Source organism: Numida meleagris, chromosome Z (genome assembly GCF_002078875.1).
Source record: "Numida meleagris isolate 19003 breed g44 Domestic line chromosome Z, NumMel1.0, whole genome shotgun sequence".
In the NCBI taxonomy this organism is placed as follows: domain Eukaryota; kingdom Metazoa; phylum Chordata; class Aves; order Galliformes; family Numididae; genus Numida; species Numida meleagris.
In genome coordinates this window covers 22,987,136-23,003,622 of record NC_034438.1, presented here as the reverse complement: position 1 = coordinate 23,003,622, position 16,487 = coordinate 22,987,136, and the positions used below count along the sequence as shown (strand labels likewise).

The window sequence follows — 16,487 nt, the reverse complement described above, 5'->3', positions numbered from 1 at the left end:
CAAATAAGTGATTGGTCACCTTCACCAAGACAGAATGTAGCACCTTCTCTTCAATTTCTTGTCCACAAAAATTCTTCTTTTCCACAAAAGTTCTTTTCCACAAAAACACTTTCTGTCCAGTCAGAGCCAAGCATGAACCTGCATGGGGTTGTTCCACCTCAACTGCTGTACTCACCTCACCCTCTGTTGATGTGTTAACAACAAACAAGGATTAAGGATTTTGGTGTATTCTTAGAGATTGATGTTTTCTTTTTTTTACTCTCAGAATTCTTCCTGTTGCCTTTTCTAGATAGAAGTGTACGTTAAAGCCAAAAATTGTAATGTCAACTGTTGGGTTTTTTTTTTTTTTTTTTTTTTTAATGGGTAATGTAACAGCTTTCAATAGAATTTGTCTCCTGGGTAAACACAAAACAAAAAAATCCATTTATTCCATGGGAGAATTCTGAAGGTTTCTGCTGCCACGACTCACTGCAGCTTTTTAACAAAAGTAATCCCTTTCTGAGAAGGAGGCAACATTTTACTTTCTGCTTTAAGGGCATAATGTTAACTAAGAACACTTGAACAACAGATTTATAACTTTATCAATATTTCACAAACAATAATCGGGAAAGGCTGAAATAAAATTCTGACCATATTTTAAGAGTAAGAAATACTTTTAAAGAATAAGCGAGGAATGAATTCACAATTAGCAATCGTGTAATAAACAAGGTAAGACAGATGTGACTAGTATCCTGAGGTCCATAAACCAAACACTACTGCAGGTATGTTTTGCGGGATACAGTGCTGTGCACTATGCCCAGGGACCCCAGACCCCAGTTGCTGCTGGATCACAGTGGGGATCCTCATCAGGGTAGAACACGGGCACTGAATGTTTATAATAGTACTGAAGACGTGAGAGCAGCTTTTTCACCACATGAGGATACTTTTCAGACAACTCATATTTCTCTTCAGGATCACGAACAACATTAAATAGCCAAAGTCTCTTCGTTGGTGGATCGTATGACTGAATCTGTGACTCATTGAACAAAGATGGTGGAGGGAACCAATGACTGCAGCCTACAGAAACAGGAACAGTGTTAATTCTCAGATACAGAGCAGCAGTAGAGAGGCACAATTATACTGTAAATGAGGAAATCAGTAGGTCCCCTTGACAACTCACTGGCCAGCGACTGTTGCTGCATTGCTATTCCAGCACCAGGAGTCTCTCTACTCCAAGACTACCTATACATAAATTATATTTGTACAAAAAAACATGCACCACTGAGATTCAAACTTGCATGTTGCTGAATTCCAAATCAAGTAATTTCATGGACTTTCATCTTGATAGTCTTTCCAGTACTGTAGAGGTCAACTATGTATAACATATTTGCAATATGAAAGAATATGACTGGATTTTAGAATGCCCCTTCTAGATTTGTGCATTTGACTAAAATCCTGAAAAGCTATCAGAATAAGTAAGAGAAATGGTAATATATTAAATAGAATAAAACTGCTTAGGATGGGGGAGATACAACATTATGTACAAAAAAAAAGTGTTACTTTTTTACCTGGGTATCCAGTTAGTAACTTCCATTTTCCATGACGGATTGCTGCATGCATGGAGATATTGAAAAGTGTATTATCCCACAGAAAAGAATTGATCTGCGGTAAAGATGTCCTGTTGTCAATGCCAAGACCTTAATGGAATAGTAAACTAAGTTATGTACACAGCATATAAATGAAGTCATATTCAGAATTCTGATGGAAAGCAAAGCATCATTCATTTACTTTTACACATTGTATATAGAATGTTAAATGTATGTACAAAGATCCATGCTAAAATTCACTGGATATATTTAATTCTTGGAACTTAAACTGCAGCCCAGAAAGTGATTTGATTACCAATGGAGAAAATCACTCTTGAGTTCAGATAACAGGACTCATCTCTTATAGAGCTATCATATGTTTATCTCATTTTAAGAATGCTCACTCTAAGAACTGTAAATGCTAAATTTGTTCATAGGACTTAAAAGTCTCCTGAATAAGTACTACTGGATCACTTCAGAAAGCAAGCTAGCTCTCAACTTGTATCCATGCAGAAGAGAGCTGACTCCCTGGAATAACTGGCTACATTCACATAGATCCACATCTGTCAGCTTCTATGGCAGAACACCGGGAGTCTGTGAAGCATGTCTTCATGGTGTCTTTGGCAGAAAAATTAGTTTATGGTGTGACCCCATAATACAGAACTGCAGCAAATTCTCAGATGTTAACTATGCACTGACTCCCACTCAAGAGGAATATTTATATCTTCTTTAAATGAAGTAGCTCAGAAAAAAAAATGACATGTATATAGTAGGGATGAGGAGACAAGTTCTGTACTGAAACAAGGAGGGATTCAGACACTCCAACAGGATCCAAACCTTCAGCCATCTTGCACACTGGCTGTCATAAGAAAGCCATCTTTACAAAACAAAACCTAAGAATTCCATAACAATTCTACCAGCTGATACCTGCTTACAAAGGACTATCAAAGGGCAAGTCTGTAACTGGAATAGAAACAAGACACGAGGAGGGGACAAAAACTGATTTTGAATATCTAGCATTTTCAAGAGATGATTTTCAAACAATCTGGGGAATCTGAAGGACTCAACTGACAGATTTCTGCCTCTAAAACAAGAAGAGCAGTTCATGAGAGGTGCAGTGACCGTGTGCAATCCAATATCAGAAGTAATACTAGAGGTTTCTAAAAAGAGGAAATTCAGTACATCATAGTGGGGCAAATATACATCAGAAAGAATACAGAAACCAAACATTTGGAAAGTAAATGATTGGATATAATTTCTCTGAGTGTGTGTGTGAATGTCTTTCTAAGTTTCCATTTTATTAGTAGGCATCATACCATGAATTAGTTTTCTCTTAATAAGCACTTCTTGTGCATACCCAAATTCCCTGTTTACATCAGATTTGTATAGTGTTCCTGGATAAATAAGGCTATAAAACTTGTTTAGAACTTGATGCACAGATTAGGGAGGGCTTAGCTCAGCTTACATCATAAAATATTGAAGTGGAAGGAAGGAAAAAAGAACCCATCTCCTCCTTCAAGAAAATACTACATAAACAAGAGAAAAAAATATAAAATATATATTTTTATATATAATATAAAAATAACCCAAAGAATCTCTTCCAGAACATAAATCTAATGCAGTCATATGATGCCCCTATCAGATGACAACAGTTTGAAGATTTATATTGGCTGCTTTTCCACATCATTACACCACATATTATTCTGTCATACTGCCTGCTAATGGGAAAACTCATCTTTGCCATTTACTTATTTAAAGAGTGCAGTGGAGGACTTCTAGCAGATCAAAAAACACAGCCATGTTTTTTAAACATTACATCCCAAAATTACGTGGTCTAACAGAAAGATTATTAAAGTCTACATTTCTCATCTAAAGGTTTAGCATGGAGAATATGCTTCTGATTGCTACAGTGTGTGAAGCATTGCACAATGGTATAAAGTACTTCAAATAAAAAATATGAAAGATGGCATGTTAAATATACTTTGCAAAAACACAGGTGAGAAAACCAAACAAATCCTGAACTCAGAAATGCTTTTACCACAGCTCAGAATTGAAGAGGTTTGATATAGTATCTCTGAGCAAAATTTATTGATGAGAAAAAGGTAAATGCATTCATGTTGAGCTATTATAAATAGAACCCTGTCAGTCATGTTGACACACTCATTTTTAAATGCTTATCTTGTGCCAAAGAGATGTGCAGTCTATTATTCAACCAAGCACATGGCTTCATGGGTGATAACAGTCAACTTCTGTCAGATGTACCGGCTAAGGAAGGAAAACTAGTCTTTCATAACATAGGGCACCAAATAAACTATGAGGCAGCTTATTCAAGTAAGCAATAGGATGTGCTTCCTCATCACAATCACAACTCAACATTGGAACTTCTTTCCAAGGGATGCTGTGGATGCCAAAAATTTACATGTGTTGAGGGAAAATTTGATGATTTGATGTCATTTACCTGGATTTGTGCAAGGCCTTTGACATGGTCCCCCACCACATGCTTATCTCCAAATTGGAGAGATGTGGATTTGACGGGTGGACCACCTGGTGGATAAGGAATTGGTTGAAAGGCCGCAGACAAACGGTGATGATCAATAGTTCTATGTCCAGGTGGAGGCTGTTAATGAGCGTTGTCTCCCAGGGGTCTGTCCTGGGACCGGTGCTCTTCAACATCTTTATCAGTGACATCAATGATGTAATTGTGCGCACCCTCAGCAAGTTTGCTGATGACACCAAGACAAGTGGTGCGGTTGACACAATGGGGGGGATGCCATTCAGAGGGACCTCAACAGACTTAAAAGGTGAACCTAATGAGGTTCAACACAGCAAAGTGCAAGGTTTTGCACGTGGGCTGGAGGAATCCCAGGCATACATACAGACTGGGAGGAGCAACCCTTGAGAGTAGCCCTGCTGAGAAGGACCTGGGGGTCCTGGTGGATGAAAAATTGAACATGAGCCAGCAGTGTGCTCTTGCAGTTGGGAAAGCAAATGGTATCCTGGGCTCCATCAGAAGAGGGGTGGCCAGCAGGGAGAGGGAGGTGACTGTCCCTCTCTACTCTGCCCTCGTGAGGCCCCATCTGGAGTACTGCGTCCAGGCCTGGGGCCCCCAGTACAAGAAAGACAGGGAGCTGTTGGAGAGGGTCAAGAGGAGGGCCACCCAGAAGATCAGAGGGCTGGAGCACCTCCCCAGGGAAGACAGGCTGAGGGAGCTGGGCTTGTTCAGGCTGGAGAAGAGAAGGCTGCGGAGTGATATCTTTGCTGCCTTCCAGTACCTGAAGGTACTATAAACAGGAGGGGAGTCAACCGATTTATGCAATCCCTTTTGTTACATTAAACTCTACGTGTACTTAACAGAAGGGGATGAAAAGTTTGTTGAACCTGAAGCTGAATCATATATACTTAACTGTAGTCTTGAAACACATGTACACCACAAGTCATTTCTAGCATACTCTCTAGTTAACTTTTCAATTCTTCTGCTACTACTGTACACCAAAATAACTTTGACCATTTGATGTCTGTGATGTTATTTGGTGTTTAAAAAAGAAGGGTTGATACAGTTTTACTAAATTTTACAACTTCAAGTGTTTTATCAGAAGCTCTCTACAGTCTGTAAATCAAATCTGTATATTTTCTAAGTCTCATGATACTCCTGATAGGTTTCATTGATATCACTGATAGTTCATTAAACATTTAATATTCAGTCAAGAGTAGACACTAAAAAAATTAATTATTATTAAAAACAACAAAAAAAGTTTGCCCAATGTAAGCAATGTCAAAAAAGCACAAATAACAAAATGCCACTGCAACACAGTGCTTGATAGCTAGGTCAGAAAATTCAGACCAGTCAGCAACTTTGCATACACGACCACACTTCAATCTTATTTCTACTTTACAATGAAAATATTTCAAATACTCAATAATCTGTTTAAAAAAAATTTCACAATAGTCAATACCTGTACTGCATAAATTTGCAAGGCAAAAAAGACTGAAGCCTGAGCTTTCTACTTTAACTTTGTCCAATATGTATATTTGTTGAAAACATTTCACTACATTTAATAAATTTATAGAAGAGTATATTAATTTAGAATTTCCTAATTATTAATCATAAAAAGGAAGAAAAAAGTCTCTAGATTTCCATCTGAAATTTTAAAAAAGTGAGTATATATAGGGAAATATATCTATAATACATAAGTATGATACTTGTAGAAATGTAATAAACACTCCCATAGCTCTCCATTTTTTCCCCCACTGAAACCAACTCCACTAGTAGAAATCTAAAATACAGAGACAGAAATGGAGAGTACATATTAAAATAGAATATTCTGCCTTCAAATTGTGATTATGATGATGAAAATTACCCATGTGGAGAATAAGTTCTCTTGGCTGGTAAAAGACTAAAGAGCAGAGAATTCTCTCTAACATACCACTTAGCAAGAGACCAACCACAAAATTTGGAGGTCTAAATAATATTGCTATGAAGCATGCTGTATTTCTGTATACTATGGTCTATGATATGAGAATGCAGGGAGGAAATACAGGGTATTGGATTTAGGGAAATGAATGTTAACTTCTTAATTATCTGGGAAACAGAGCCCTGCCCAAAGATGTAATCTAAACAGCTTACATGAGCACCAGATTGCAGAGTCCACGTCTCTACAATTTTCCAATATACTACACAGTAACAGAAGCTTTCATCTATAAGCAGCTACATACAGTCAGGGCCCTTGATGGATAAAAGAAGCAAAAGAAACATATATTCATTTCTTTATCAGTAAAGCAAAAACTAAAGCAGTTATCTATACTTTGCCAAGGAACTGAAAAATAGAAAGGTAGCAGTATTGTATATACAAATTTCTATACATAATAAGAAATTCAACCATATGCAGGGAAAATACTATCATAGAAATATCATCAACGTTACTTGTCACACAAGTGTTTGTGTGTAGTACTTGGGTACCTATATAGTTTAGAACTTGCATTTACATAAAGCTTCACAATTTACAATGTATACTGCTTCCAGGTATTCTATTAGTAACTAAAAAATTATCTCTGTAGTTCTTAAAAATTATTTCAGTAGAAGATGCGTCTGGGTATGCAACTTCTTCTATCACTTACTTGCTTATTCCATTTCAAGACTTAAATAACATAAAACAGGGCCCATACATACCAAAAGCTTACTTCTTACACTGTGTGAATTATTTAAGGAAAGTGGAAAAGGTAGACGGTGTTAAGTCTAAGACTTGTCATAAGAAGAGAAGATAACATTAATCATTTTGAAGAAATCTGTCTGCTCTTGACAAAGAAAATCTGACAGAAAGAGCCTAGCTGGATTTCCAAAAGGCTCTAGACAAATAAATTAATTAGCCATGGGATAAGAGGAAAGATCATCACATCAGTTGGAAGGCATCTAAATAAAAGTGGACACAAAGTTTTAATTTCACACCGGATACATCACTGGATTGCAGAAAGAATTTGTGCTGGAGTTCATATTGTTAGATATATTCCAAATGACCTGGAAAAGAGGAGTGAAAACTGAGATTACACAATCACAGAATTGTAGGGCTTGGAAAAGACCTTTGAAGATCATCTAATCCAACCCCCGGCTAAAGCAGGCTCCCCACAGTCTGTTGCACAGGAAGGTGTCCAGGCCAATTTTGAATTTCTTCAAATAAGGAGACTCTACAGTCTCTTCTTCTATAGGAGACTCTTCTTTGGGCAGCTTGTGCCAGTGCTCTGTCACACCTGAAGTGAACAAGTTCCTTCTCTTGCTCGTATGGAACTTTCTGTGTTCCAGTTTTGTGCCTGCTGCCCCTCATCATGTCACTGGGTACCACTGAAAGAAGAGTCTGGCCCCGTCCACCTGACACCTCCATGACAATTGCTAAGTCACAGCCTGAACCATTGATTGAGTACCTTGTGAAGGGACACAGCCAGACCTGGGAGCACATGTGAAGGCAATTCACCTGTACGACCAGAAGCCTCATTTAAGGGCTTGCTGCCACAAGGGAAGGATCTCTACCTGGAGATCCCTCCTTTTGGAGTATTTGCAAGCCCTGATCGTTGGGACAGGTAAACAAATCCTTCTTTCTTTAACTGGATTGTGACCACCGCCCTTTTTTGGGTAATTTAGAACTGGTTATCTGCCATTGCCTTTCCCTACAACACCCACCCTCTGGATATTTATAAGCATCGATTAAGATATCCCCTTAGTCTCCTCCAGGCAGAACAGTCCCAGGTCTCTCAGCTTTTCCTCAGAAGGGAGGTGCTCCAGGCCCCTCCTCATCTTTACAGTCCTTCACTGTAGCTCCTCATCTTTCTTGAAATGGGAAGCCCAGAGCTGGACACTGTACTTCAGATGTGGCCTCATTAGGGCAGAAGAGCAGGGGGAGAACTCCCCCAGTCTGCTGGTCATGCATTTCTTAATGTACTCCAGGATAACACTGGCCTTCCTGAAGACAAGGGTACATTGCTGGCTCATGGCCAACCTGTGGTCCAGGATATTTATGTTCTTCTTTGCAGAGCTCCCTTCCAGCAGGTCAGCCCCTAATCCATACTGATAAATGCAGCTATTCCTCCCCAGGTGTAGGACTCTATGCTTGTCCAAGTGGAACCTTTTAAGGTTCCTCTCTGCCCAGCTTTCAAGGCTGTCCATGTCATTACAAAGTGACTATGGTATGGACCTGGACCCGACATTTTCAAAAACTGACTAGATCAACACCAAATGGCAATACTACACAGAACACACCCACAAAAAGAAAAACTCAAACACAGTGGAACACTGGATGAGTTACAAAATTATTTGCCTGACTAATAGTTTTCTGTTTCCAGTAACAGCCATGTTCCAACTAGACTAGACTAGACTACATTCTCTTAACAATCTTGTCTACATCCTCAAATGCAATTTGTATCACTTTGTAAAACCTTCCCTTAATAGCATCTCAGCTTATTGCTATCAGAATGGCTACAGCACCTCTCTGATCTTTTGGTCTTCTGCTGTTGCATAAAATAAAGTTCATTTTGTTTGTAGGTACTACACAAGCATTTGTTACTACGACAGCACTGCAAGAGAGTTCTGAGTGCCTCTTTCAAGAAGATTACATACACTAGATGGGACTGCTCACGCTTGCAGATGCAGAATTAGACTCAGAGAATCCCAGTTTGGAAGGGACTCAAAAAGACCACCGAATCACAGAATTGTAGGGGTTGGAAGGGACCTCTGGGGATCATCAAGTCCAACACCCCTGCTAAAGCAGGTTCCCTAGAGTCAGATTAAACATTTCTGCCAATACAACCTGGAGAGATACAGAGCTGTAACTGACACATACAGTAAGATTCTACCAATTATGCCTTTAGAGCAAGGATCACAGATGTAAAAAAGCTTCATCATACAGTCAGAAGAGGAGAAACTACTGCACTGCAGAAACTAGTGCTTGCAGTATTGCCCTTTCTCAGCTTTTAGGAACAGTGGTCCTTATGCATATGTCTAAAAAAGATACTGCATTTAAAACAGTATAATCTTGTCCACACAGTTTGTGAAGTGACTTAAGTCAGTCACTACAGGAAGATGAGATTTCAAAACGTAATGTTGCCTTGCAACATAAAATTGCAACATTTTTTTTTTCTTTTTAGTATTATGTTCAGATTATACTCTAAAACACTGAGTGACAAAGAAACGTCTTTACTTGGTAAAAATGTTTCTGCTAGGGAGAAGTGAACAACTCTGTGCATTATAGAGTAGAAATGTGCTTAACAGTTTAACAGAATACTGGGAAAAAAAAAACACTGGCTATTACCACTAGAATTTAAAACAAACAATAACTCATATTATTTTCATAGTAAGGTAATGCATATGCCTTCTTGCCTCTTGTGATCTGATTAGTAGCCTATAAAAACCACAGAGGAGATCCCCAGACAGAAGTCTGGGACTCACAGACCAAAAACCACTTACATGTGAAACTCAAACAGAGAGAGGATATTTTCCAGTATGTTCACTACTATGTTTAAAATCAACATACTGTTTTAATTATGTAATAAATCTCTACTGCATTCAATAGCTCCTATATATTGCCATATAAACAGCAATAGTACCATTCTCTGCTGCCTCCATCAAAATAAATCTAAAGCATTGTACCTCACACCTTCTTTTCTAATGTAAATCATTTTACTCTTTTATCAGGATTTGAAACATTTACTTACACGATGCCCTTTAAACAGAGAAGGCTTTCACCCAAAACAACAGAAGAAAGCCAGTCTTCGGTTAGCAGGCACCCAAAAAACTATTTATAGGAGTGTGCCATCAGTAAGAGAAATACAAAAAAGACAAACGAACTGTAACTTTATTGCACTACAGCTCAGGAAGCCACATCATAACTTTTCTTTGTGGTCAGAACTGCTTCCCATAATTACATCTTTCGAACTTTTATTGGATAATATTTTTCCAAATGTGCAATAGTTTCCTCCCTACAGGAGAAAATGCTCAGGTCACACCGAAAGTGCCATGCAAGTGCAGGCTACATACATTACTTTTGTCCAGTACAGCAATTAGAAATAATGTCAATTTAATGATGAACTCATTTATTTTTTCAATAAACTGGAAATAAAGAGAAGGCTCAGGCCAATTAAATATATAATTTTAATAAAGGGAACCTCAAAACTAAGAGTTAAATTTACATGGGGATGCACCTGACAGAATGAGAGATTCTCTCTCAGTTCCAAAAAATCCAGTCCAACATTGCAGTTTTAGGGACCCAAGTTCCTGGCCCAAATGTTCCTGGTTGATAAAAAGGGTTTTGAACTGTGATCTTTCCTTCAGAAGAAATTTCTCCCCAACAGACTGCATGAAATTTCAGGATGTATGAAACTTCTCCATATTTTCTGTTTCACATCATGTAATACACACAGATATTTTGTTTGACAAATAGAAAGTAAGCATTTAAGGTGGTAATGGTGTGTTCAGATGGGTTTGGGTAATTCCAATTTCACTCATAGCAAATTCATACATAAAATTTCGAATTTATGTAAGAATTTATGCAAATTTACTGCATACACCATGAGAATCAGATTCTTAACTTATTACTGTCTCCTACATTTTAACTTAATGATTGATATGCTTTTCTAGCACCCACAGATGCAAAATATTCTGTGAGAATAGGATGGTTTTGATTTACAGACAGTTTGGTTTGGTGAATTAGAAACTCTACCTTACATCATAAAAACAGAATGGTAACTGGAAATAAAATCAAGACCTCCTTCAGTATTTCCCAGTAAGGAAGTAGATGGATCTGGGGAGAACAGACAGAAGGTGACAATTAGTTTTCTTATGGAAGAAAAGAACATCATCAGCATGTATCTTTTCTAGTGAAGGTCCTCTTCGCAACTAGAAAGCGGTACTCTTCACACTGTACAGCTGCACACATAACAAAAGCAGAACAGATCTATGGACTGGTTCAAAAATACAAGCTGACATTGGATTACCATTCTATCTGAATTTATTTTATACTTTTAGATTAAGCACCAACTTGCTTTACATTAATATAAATTTTTTTCCTGGTAGATTTCAGGAGACAATACAGGAAACGTGAGTCAAGCTTTTATCTAATATACACACTAGACCACAATGGTTATGGTACTGAGAGTAGCAAGAGCACTACATATTTCATTTCTATTGATGAATAGTAAATCAATTCTCTTCCAACTATCTGAAAAACCTGCCTGTTTTTAATGCAGTAATATAATTTCAATAGTCATTTAAACTAATCAAATGAACTAACTACTCATCTGCAAGAAAAGAATAATTAAGTTTTCAAATAAAATGTTATTGAGAAATAAAAAAAGTAAAATAAAAAGGCATAGTTTTTTCCCAATTAATAGATACATTTAGAACTTACATATTCTTACACATATTCCTATTATATACATATAGTCAACAGTATGCAAATGCACAGGTGTTTTCCATGTATTTATAAAAGGAATCAGAGGGGAAGAGAGTATTTCTCTCCTCTTTTCATGTTACAGAAGCATGAAAGTTTTACATAAAAATAGGAAAGGATTACCTAGGCAAAATCTGTTTTAAAGACAATTTGTTTTATCATTCTGTAGATGTGCAACCAGGTCTGGAATAAATGTTTCTCAAGAGAAGAACTCTTGCCTTGGGCTGGCCTACCCTGCACTGCGAAGCAGTACAAGAATACCAGAACCTTGTATTAAGTGATAGTACCTGGTGAAAGAAATGCACTTCCCTCTATAATACAAATAATTAGAAAAAAATTTTTAATTACATGAACAATTCTGATTTGTTTGGGTATGAAGTACATTTGCAGCAATTTCAACACTTCCTTGTCCCTAAACAGAAAACTTCATGATGTGTTTCTCACATATACATTAGGAACTTCCTAGGCACTGCTACATTGAAAATTTTCAGCGTTTCACTAAAAATATCTGATGGAAACTTAATGACAGAAATTAACTCTTGATAGACTGGATTCTCTGAAGTTGACTGTTGCTTAGTTTTCACAATGAAATGCAAGGAAAAGTAAACTGCAGGTGGAATTTTAAGAAATCTGCTCCATTCCATTGGCAAAACGCATATTGCTGTCTTGGGATGAATACAACACATGTTGCTCTTACTACTGATTCAGCTCTGTGATCCAACGCACACAAGATGGTCAAGTGGGACATGATCAACCCTAGCTAAAATTGCTGGTCTCACCAGTTTAGGTCTCTGCAAAGGTCTTTGTTGATCACTTCAGTGAATCTTACTGTCTGAAATATCTTCCACAAAATGTAGGGAACTTTTAAAGCTTCCTGATGAGAATTCAGCTTTCAAGAAGAATTTTTTGGTACTAATTTTTAAAATACTTCAAATGTTGGGACCTAACTAAGGAATAAGAGATGATGCCAAAAATGTTTAACCTATTCTTTCATGGGATTTATGATTTTAAGAAGCTTAACTATATTTTCTCAGAATTCACTGAGTATAGAACTCTTCTCTCCATGACTGGAATTTTGTGCAGAGATGAAGAAATAGGAAGGAGAAAATGGAGGAAACAACAGTAACAAAAATGTTATTGATACTTACTGTGATACCCACAGTCACCACCATCCACAATAAAGCCAGAATTAAAAGCTTACTGCATGTCTCAGAAAATATATATATGTTGAAGTCTAGATCAATGCTTGCTCTATTATACTTGTAATTGTTTTATGCCAATGTAAATATAGTCTTTTTGAGAAAAAAAAATCTACAGGGAACTACAGAAAACAAAAAATTCACTATGGCAAATATTAAATGCGTAAGTACCAGTCTGACTTTACGAAAGGAGATGCACTGCAAGATAACTTTGAATAATACTATCTACTTAAGTAGTATTTTCCCTCTTCATGAAAAGAAACAGACACCATCAATATGAGAGCAGAGCAAGATCTTCATGGTGATTTCCAAGTCTACTACAATGTTATGGACATGTTTGTAGGCAAGATGCCTTAATTAACAGGCTACTTGTGAGAGTGCATGAGAAAGATGAGAATGTGTAAAAAGGGATAACAAGACTGCTACAGCCTTTTTGCAATTCAGATGGCTCTTATGGGCTAACAAGGCCCTTGCATATATATACTTTTAACCGATTTCTCTTTTTTTTGAACTGCGATGTATGGATCAATTATTTAACCTCAATATAGAAACTGCAAATGTCAAGGGCTCCTCCAGCCTGCACTGTGACAATGAATTACTAAAAAAATAACAGCTCTTGTTACTTCACTAAGGAAAGACATTTGGTGACCTTTTGCTGCTTTATAGCAATAATGAGTTTTCTACAAAACTCTGAGTCTCTGTTACATTATTAAAATAAAAACATTTGAGGAATAGCAAGGGCCTCAGACACTGTACACCCCTAATGTCATGTTGATGAGGCATAGGTCTGTGCCAGACAAACTCTCACAGTAAAGTTCACCTACCTTAATCCACTTAGTTGAACACTGTGAAAAAACAGTTTCAAACTAACCTGTTATCCCTTCTAATTTCAGTTCTCATGGCAATTTTTTATTCCAAAAAAAGATTTATATGAGAATACCAAGTTCAGACTCTTAGCTTGTAAACTGTACACCCTTCTAAAATTAATTTCAACAATAGTAAGCATATTAAAATACTGTTGTTCTTGTTTCAAAGTACTCTTCACCTCTATTTTTACAACAGGTTAAGACAGTATCTTAAAAAAACATACAACACAAACAACTGAGTAAAATCCAGATCTAGTAACAGCAGTAAAAAAATTGCCAAGAAAATCAACAGTGTGAAGCACTTATCTACATTATTACATTCTTACACAATTAGAGAATAAAAACATGAAAGTTATTCTAAATAAGAGCAAACTGATTAATAGAGCCCACAGGATCATACATCAAAAAGTGAGAGAGAGCAAAATGAAGTGCTTGACTTTCACTTTTCCTGAAAAAAAATATGAAAAAGATACTATTTTTTGAAAATGTGTATTTTTTTTTCTCCAGGAAACAGTTTGAAACTCAATGGAATAGTATTATGAAGTATGGAAGACATCTTGCTGAGACAGCCTTCTCTGTGAAATACACAAATCCCACTTGTGTTACTGTAAGACAGCACTTCTAATAACAAAAAACTGAACAGTCCATAATCTGATGTTAATATTGTGTGCACAATTAAACTTCAGATTTCCAGCTCAGAGATATTTCATTTGAAAAATGTAACCTACTTATGTCAAGAGCAACATAAATATAAAAAGTTAGTGTTACGCTCAAGAAGATATTGGATATAATGAAGCATAAAAAAGCAGCAGTAACAAATTTCTGAATCCCAGCCATGATATTGACATTGGACACTTTATCAAATGACCCACCAATTCTAAATTCTAAAAGTGATTACCTACATCCCAGAGGAAACGTGGGAATATACTTAGGCATGCTTAGTATAGAATACTATAACGATGGATGGTTTACATTCAGATGCAGTAATGTTAAGAGCCAAGGCAATGTACAACCAAAGGCCAAACTTCCCAAGCTACACCTCCGCAAGAGCTACACCACAGAAACTACATATAAACAGCAGACAAAGAGGAAACACACTACACGTCTCTGATCTGAAGAGCAGTGAGCTGGCTGGAACTATGGCCTCCCATCAGCAAGTGGAGTTGACTTCTACCCAAAATGGCCAGATCAACATGAAAGCACCAAGTGAAGTTGTTGAATGCCATACACAGCTTCAGGATCACACGCTGGCAACTCCTGCTTCATGCAAACACATGGAATCATTTGAATGTGTGATTTACTTGTAATGAAAAGATGACAGGTTCCAGATGGTCAGCATGTGGACTGTTTAATTTTGCAGAGAGATGGAAATGCAGAGAAGCAGTGTATCTTTTCCCCATTCTGGATCACCTTCCCATTCCAGCTGTCACAACGTAAGCCCAGTCATCTAAAGATAACAGTTGCTTATTCATATCCTGATTCTCCAAGAATGATTTCTGGGTCTTAGCCTAGTACAGACTTGGGAGAACTTTTATCCTATTCAAAGCCAAGTGAGCGTATTCATGCTTGCATACCTACGTCTGTTGTACACTTCTGCTGCTGCTGAATAACTCCATTACCAGGGATTCTTTTTTCTTTTCCCTTCTTTTCATAGTTCTAAGGAAGCTAGATCATCAGTAATAAAATTGGAGAAGAAACCACTTCTGACCAGCGAAGTCTTAGGAATCATCTTTCACTTGGATGCTATATGTAATAAATGGGGCCTAAAGGAGCCTAGAATGTCTACTTCTTAATTGAGATTAATCATTTTGGTATATGTATAGACATAATATATAATGTTGTAGCCATTATAATGCAATTTTAATGCCCATGAATGATATATCAGTCCCAGAAACAAAATGGTTTCTCTATTGTAATATATCATACGTTCATTCTGCACAGAGCAGACTTAGCTCTTTATAAGCAATCATTTATTTTGGCAATTAATAGTGCAATATTTGAGGTAATGCCTTTCTTCAAATGTCAAGGAGAGCAATGTAAAGTTTTATTTGTACTGAGAAAATGAATCAAAGCTTAGAGAAAAGTCACGGAATGTTTTTACAAGTTTTCTGTCTTGGATGTTTGCCCCTATGAATAGATATCTTCAAAATAAATTGTCTACAATTAGTAGCCTACAGTTTTATTATGCCTTTGATGTTCTACTTTATTGTTAGGTCTGGAATTTTAAAGGAAGGTAGAACTTTTTTCAGCCTGAAACAGCCCCACCCAACAACATATTTATTTTGAATACATCATCGTGATTTAAAGATATAAATTATTTTTTTTGAAGAGAAAGTGATTCTACATAAATAGTCCAAGATTTTGTAAAATCCACTAAGTTCATTAATAAGTTTAGCAAGTCAGATTAAAAAATAGTGCAGTATGTACTGACAGATTCTTATTAACAACTCTGAAATAAAGGGTGCATTTTGTTTCACCAGGTCATTTAGTTCTGATTCTCAAAATAAAATTGCTTTCTGTGGGACATGAAGTTTCAAAACTGCTTCAAGATAGACCTACCAGCAATGATGGCACAGTCAGAAATATGTTTGGTTTAGCAGTTAGGGGAATTTAGATTTAAATCCAGTTGGTTTTTAATTCAGCTGAATCACCAGAACTTGAAATGCCATAATACTATCTAAAAGAAAGCATATATGTCACAATGGAAGAGCTCACGTCATCCTTACAGCTGCCAAATCAAGTTGGCTTTTTTTTTTTTTAAAAGATAACATTACAAAAATGTGGCAAAACAATTTTCTTTCTTCCAACAAATGTAAATTTTGATTTATGAAACTTTTCAGTTACTTACATATTTTATTTGAGATCTCTTAACCTATTTATTACAGAGAAAGTGATACTGTTTGAACATAATTCTAGCTTTCTGGTTTT

At 36.7% G+C, this 16,487-nt stretch overlaps 1 protein-coding gene across 2 annotated transcripts in view; it reads right to left on the bottom strand.

Annotated features, from left to right (window-relative positions):
- ARSB (arylsulfatase B) overlaps positions 328-16,487 on the bottom strand; it is a 68,999-nt gene continuing 52,839 nt past the window's right edge. Inside the window, exons 7-8 of one of the 2 annotated variants that reach the window (XM_021379670.1) lie at positions 1,548-1,676; positions 328-1,056 (exon numbers count right to left, since the gene is read on the bottom strand). In XM_021379670.1, the coding sequence (XP_021235345.1) occupies positions 791-1,056; positions 1,548-1,676 (395 nt within the window). In that variant the 3' untranslated portion in view covers positions 328-790. Of the gene's footprint in view, positions 1,057-1,547; positions 1,677-4,745; positions 10,847-16,487 lie in introns of those variants that run through there. The other variant, XM_021379672.1, reaches the window with a different exon arrangement.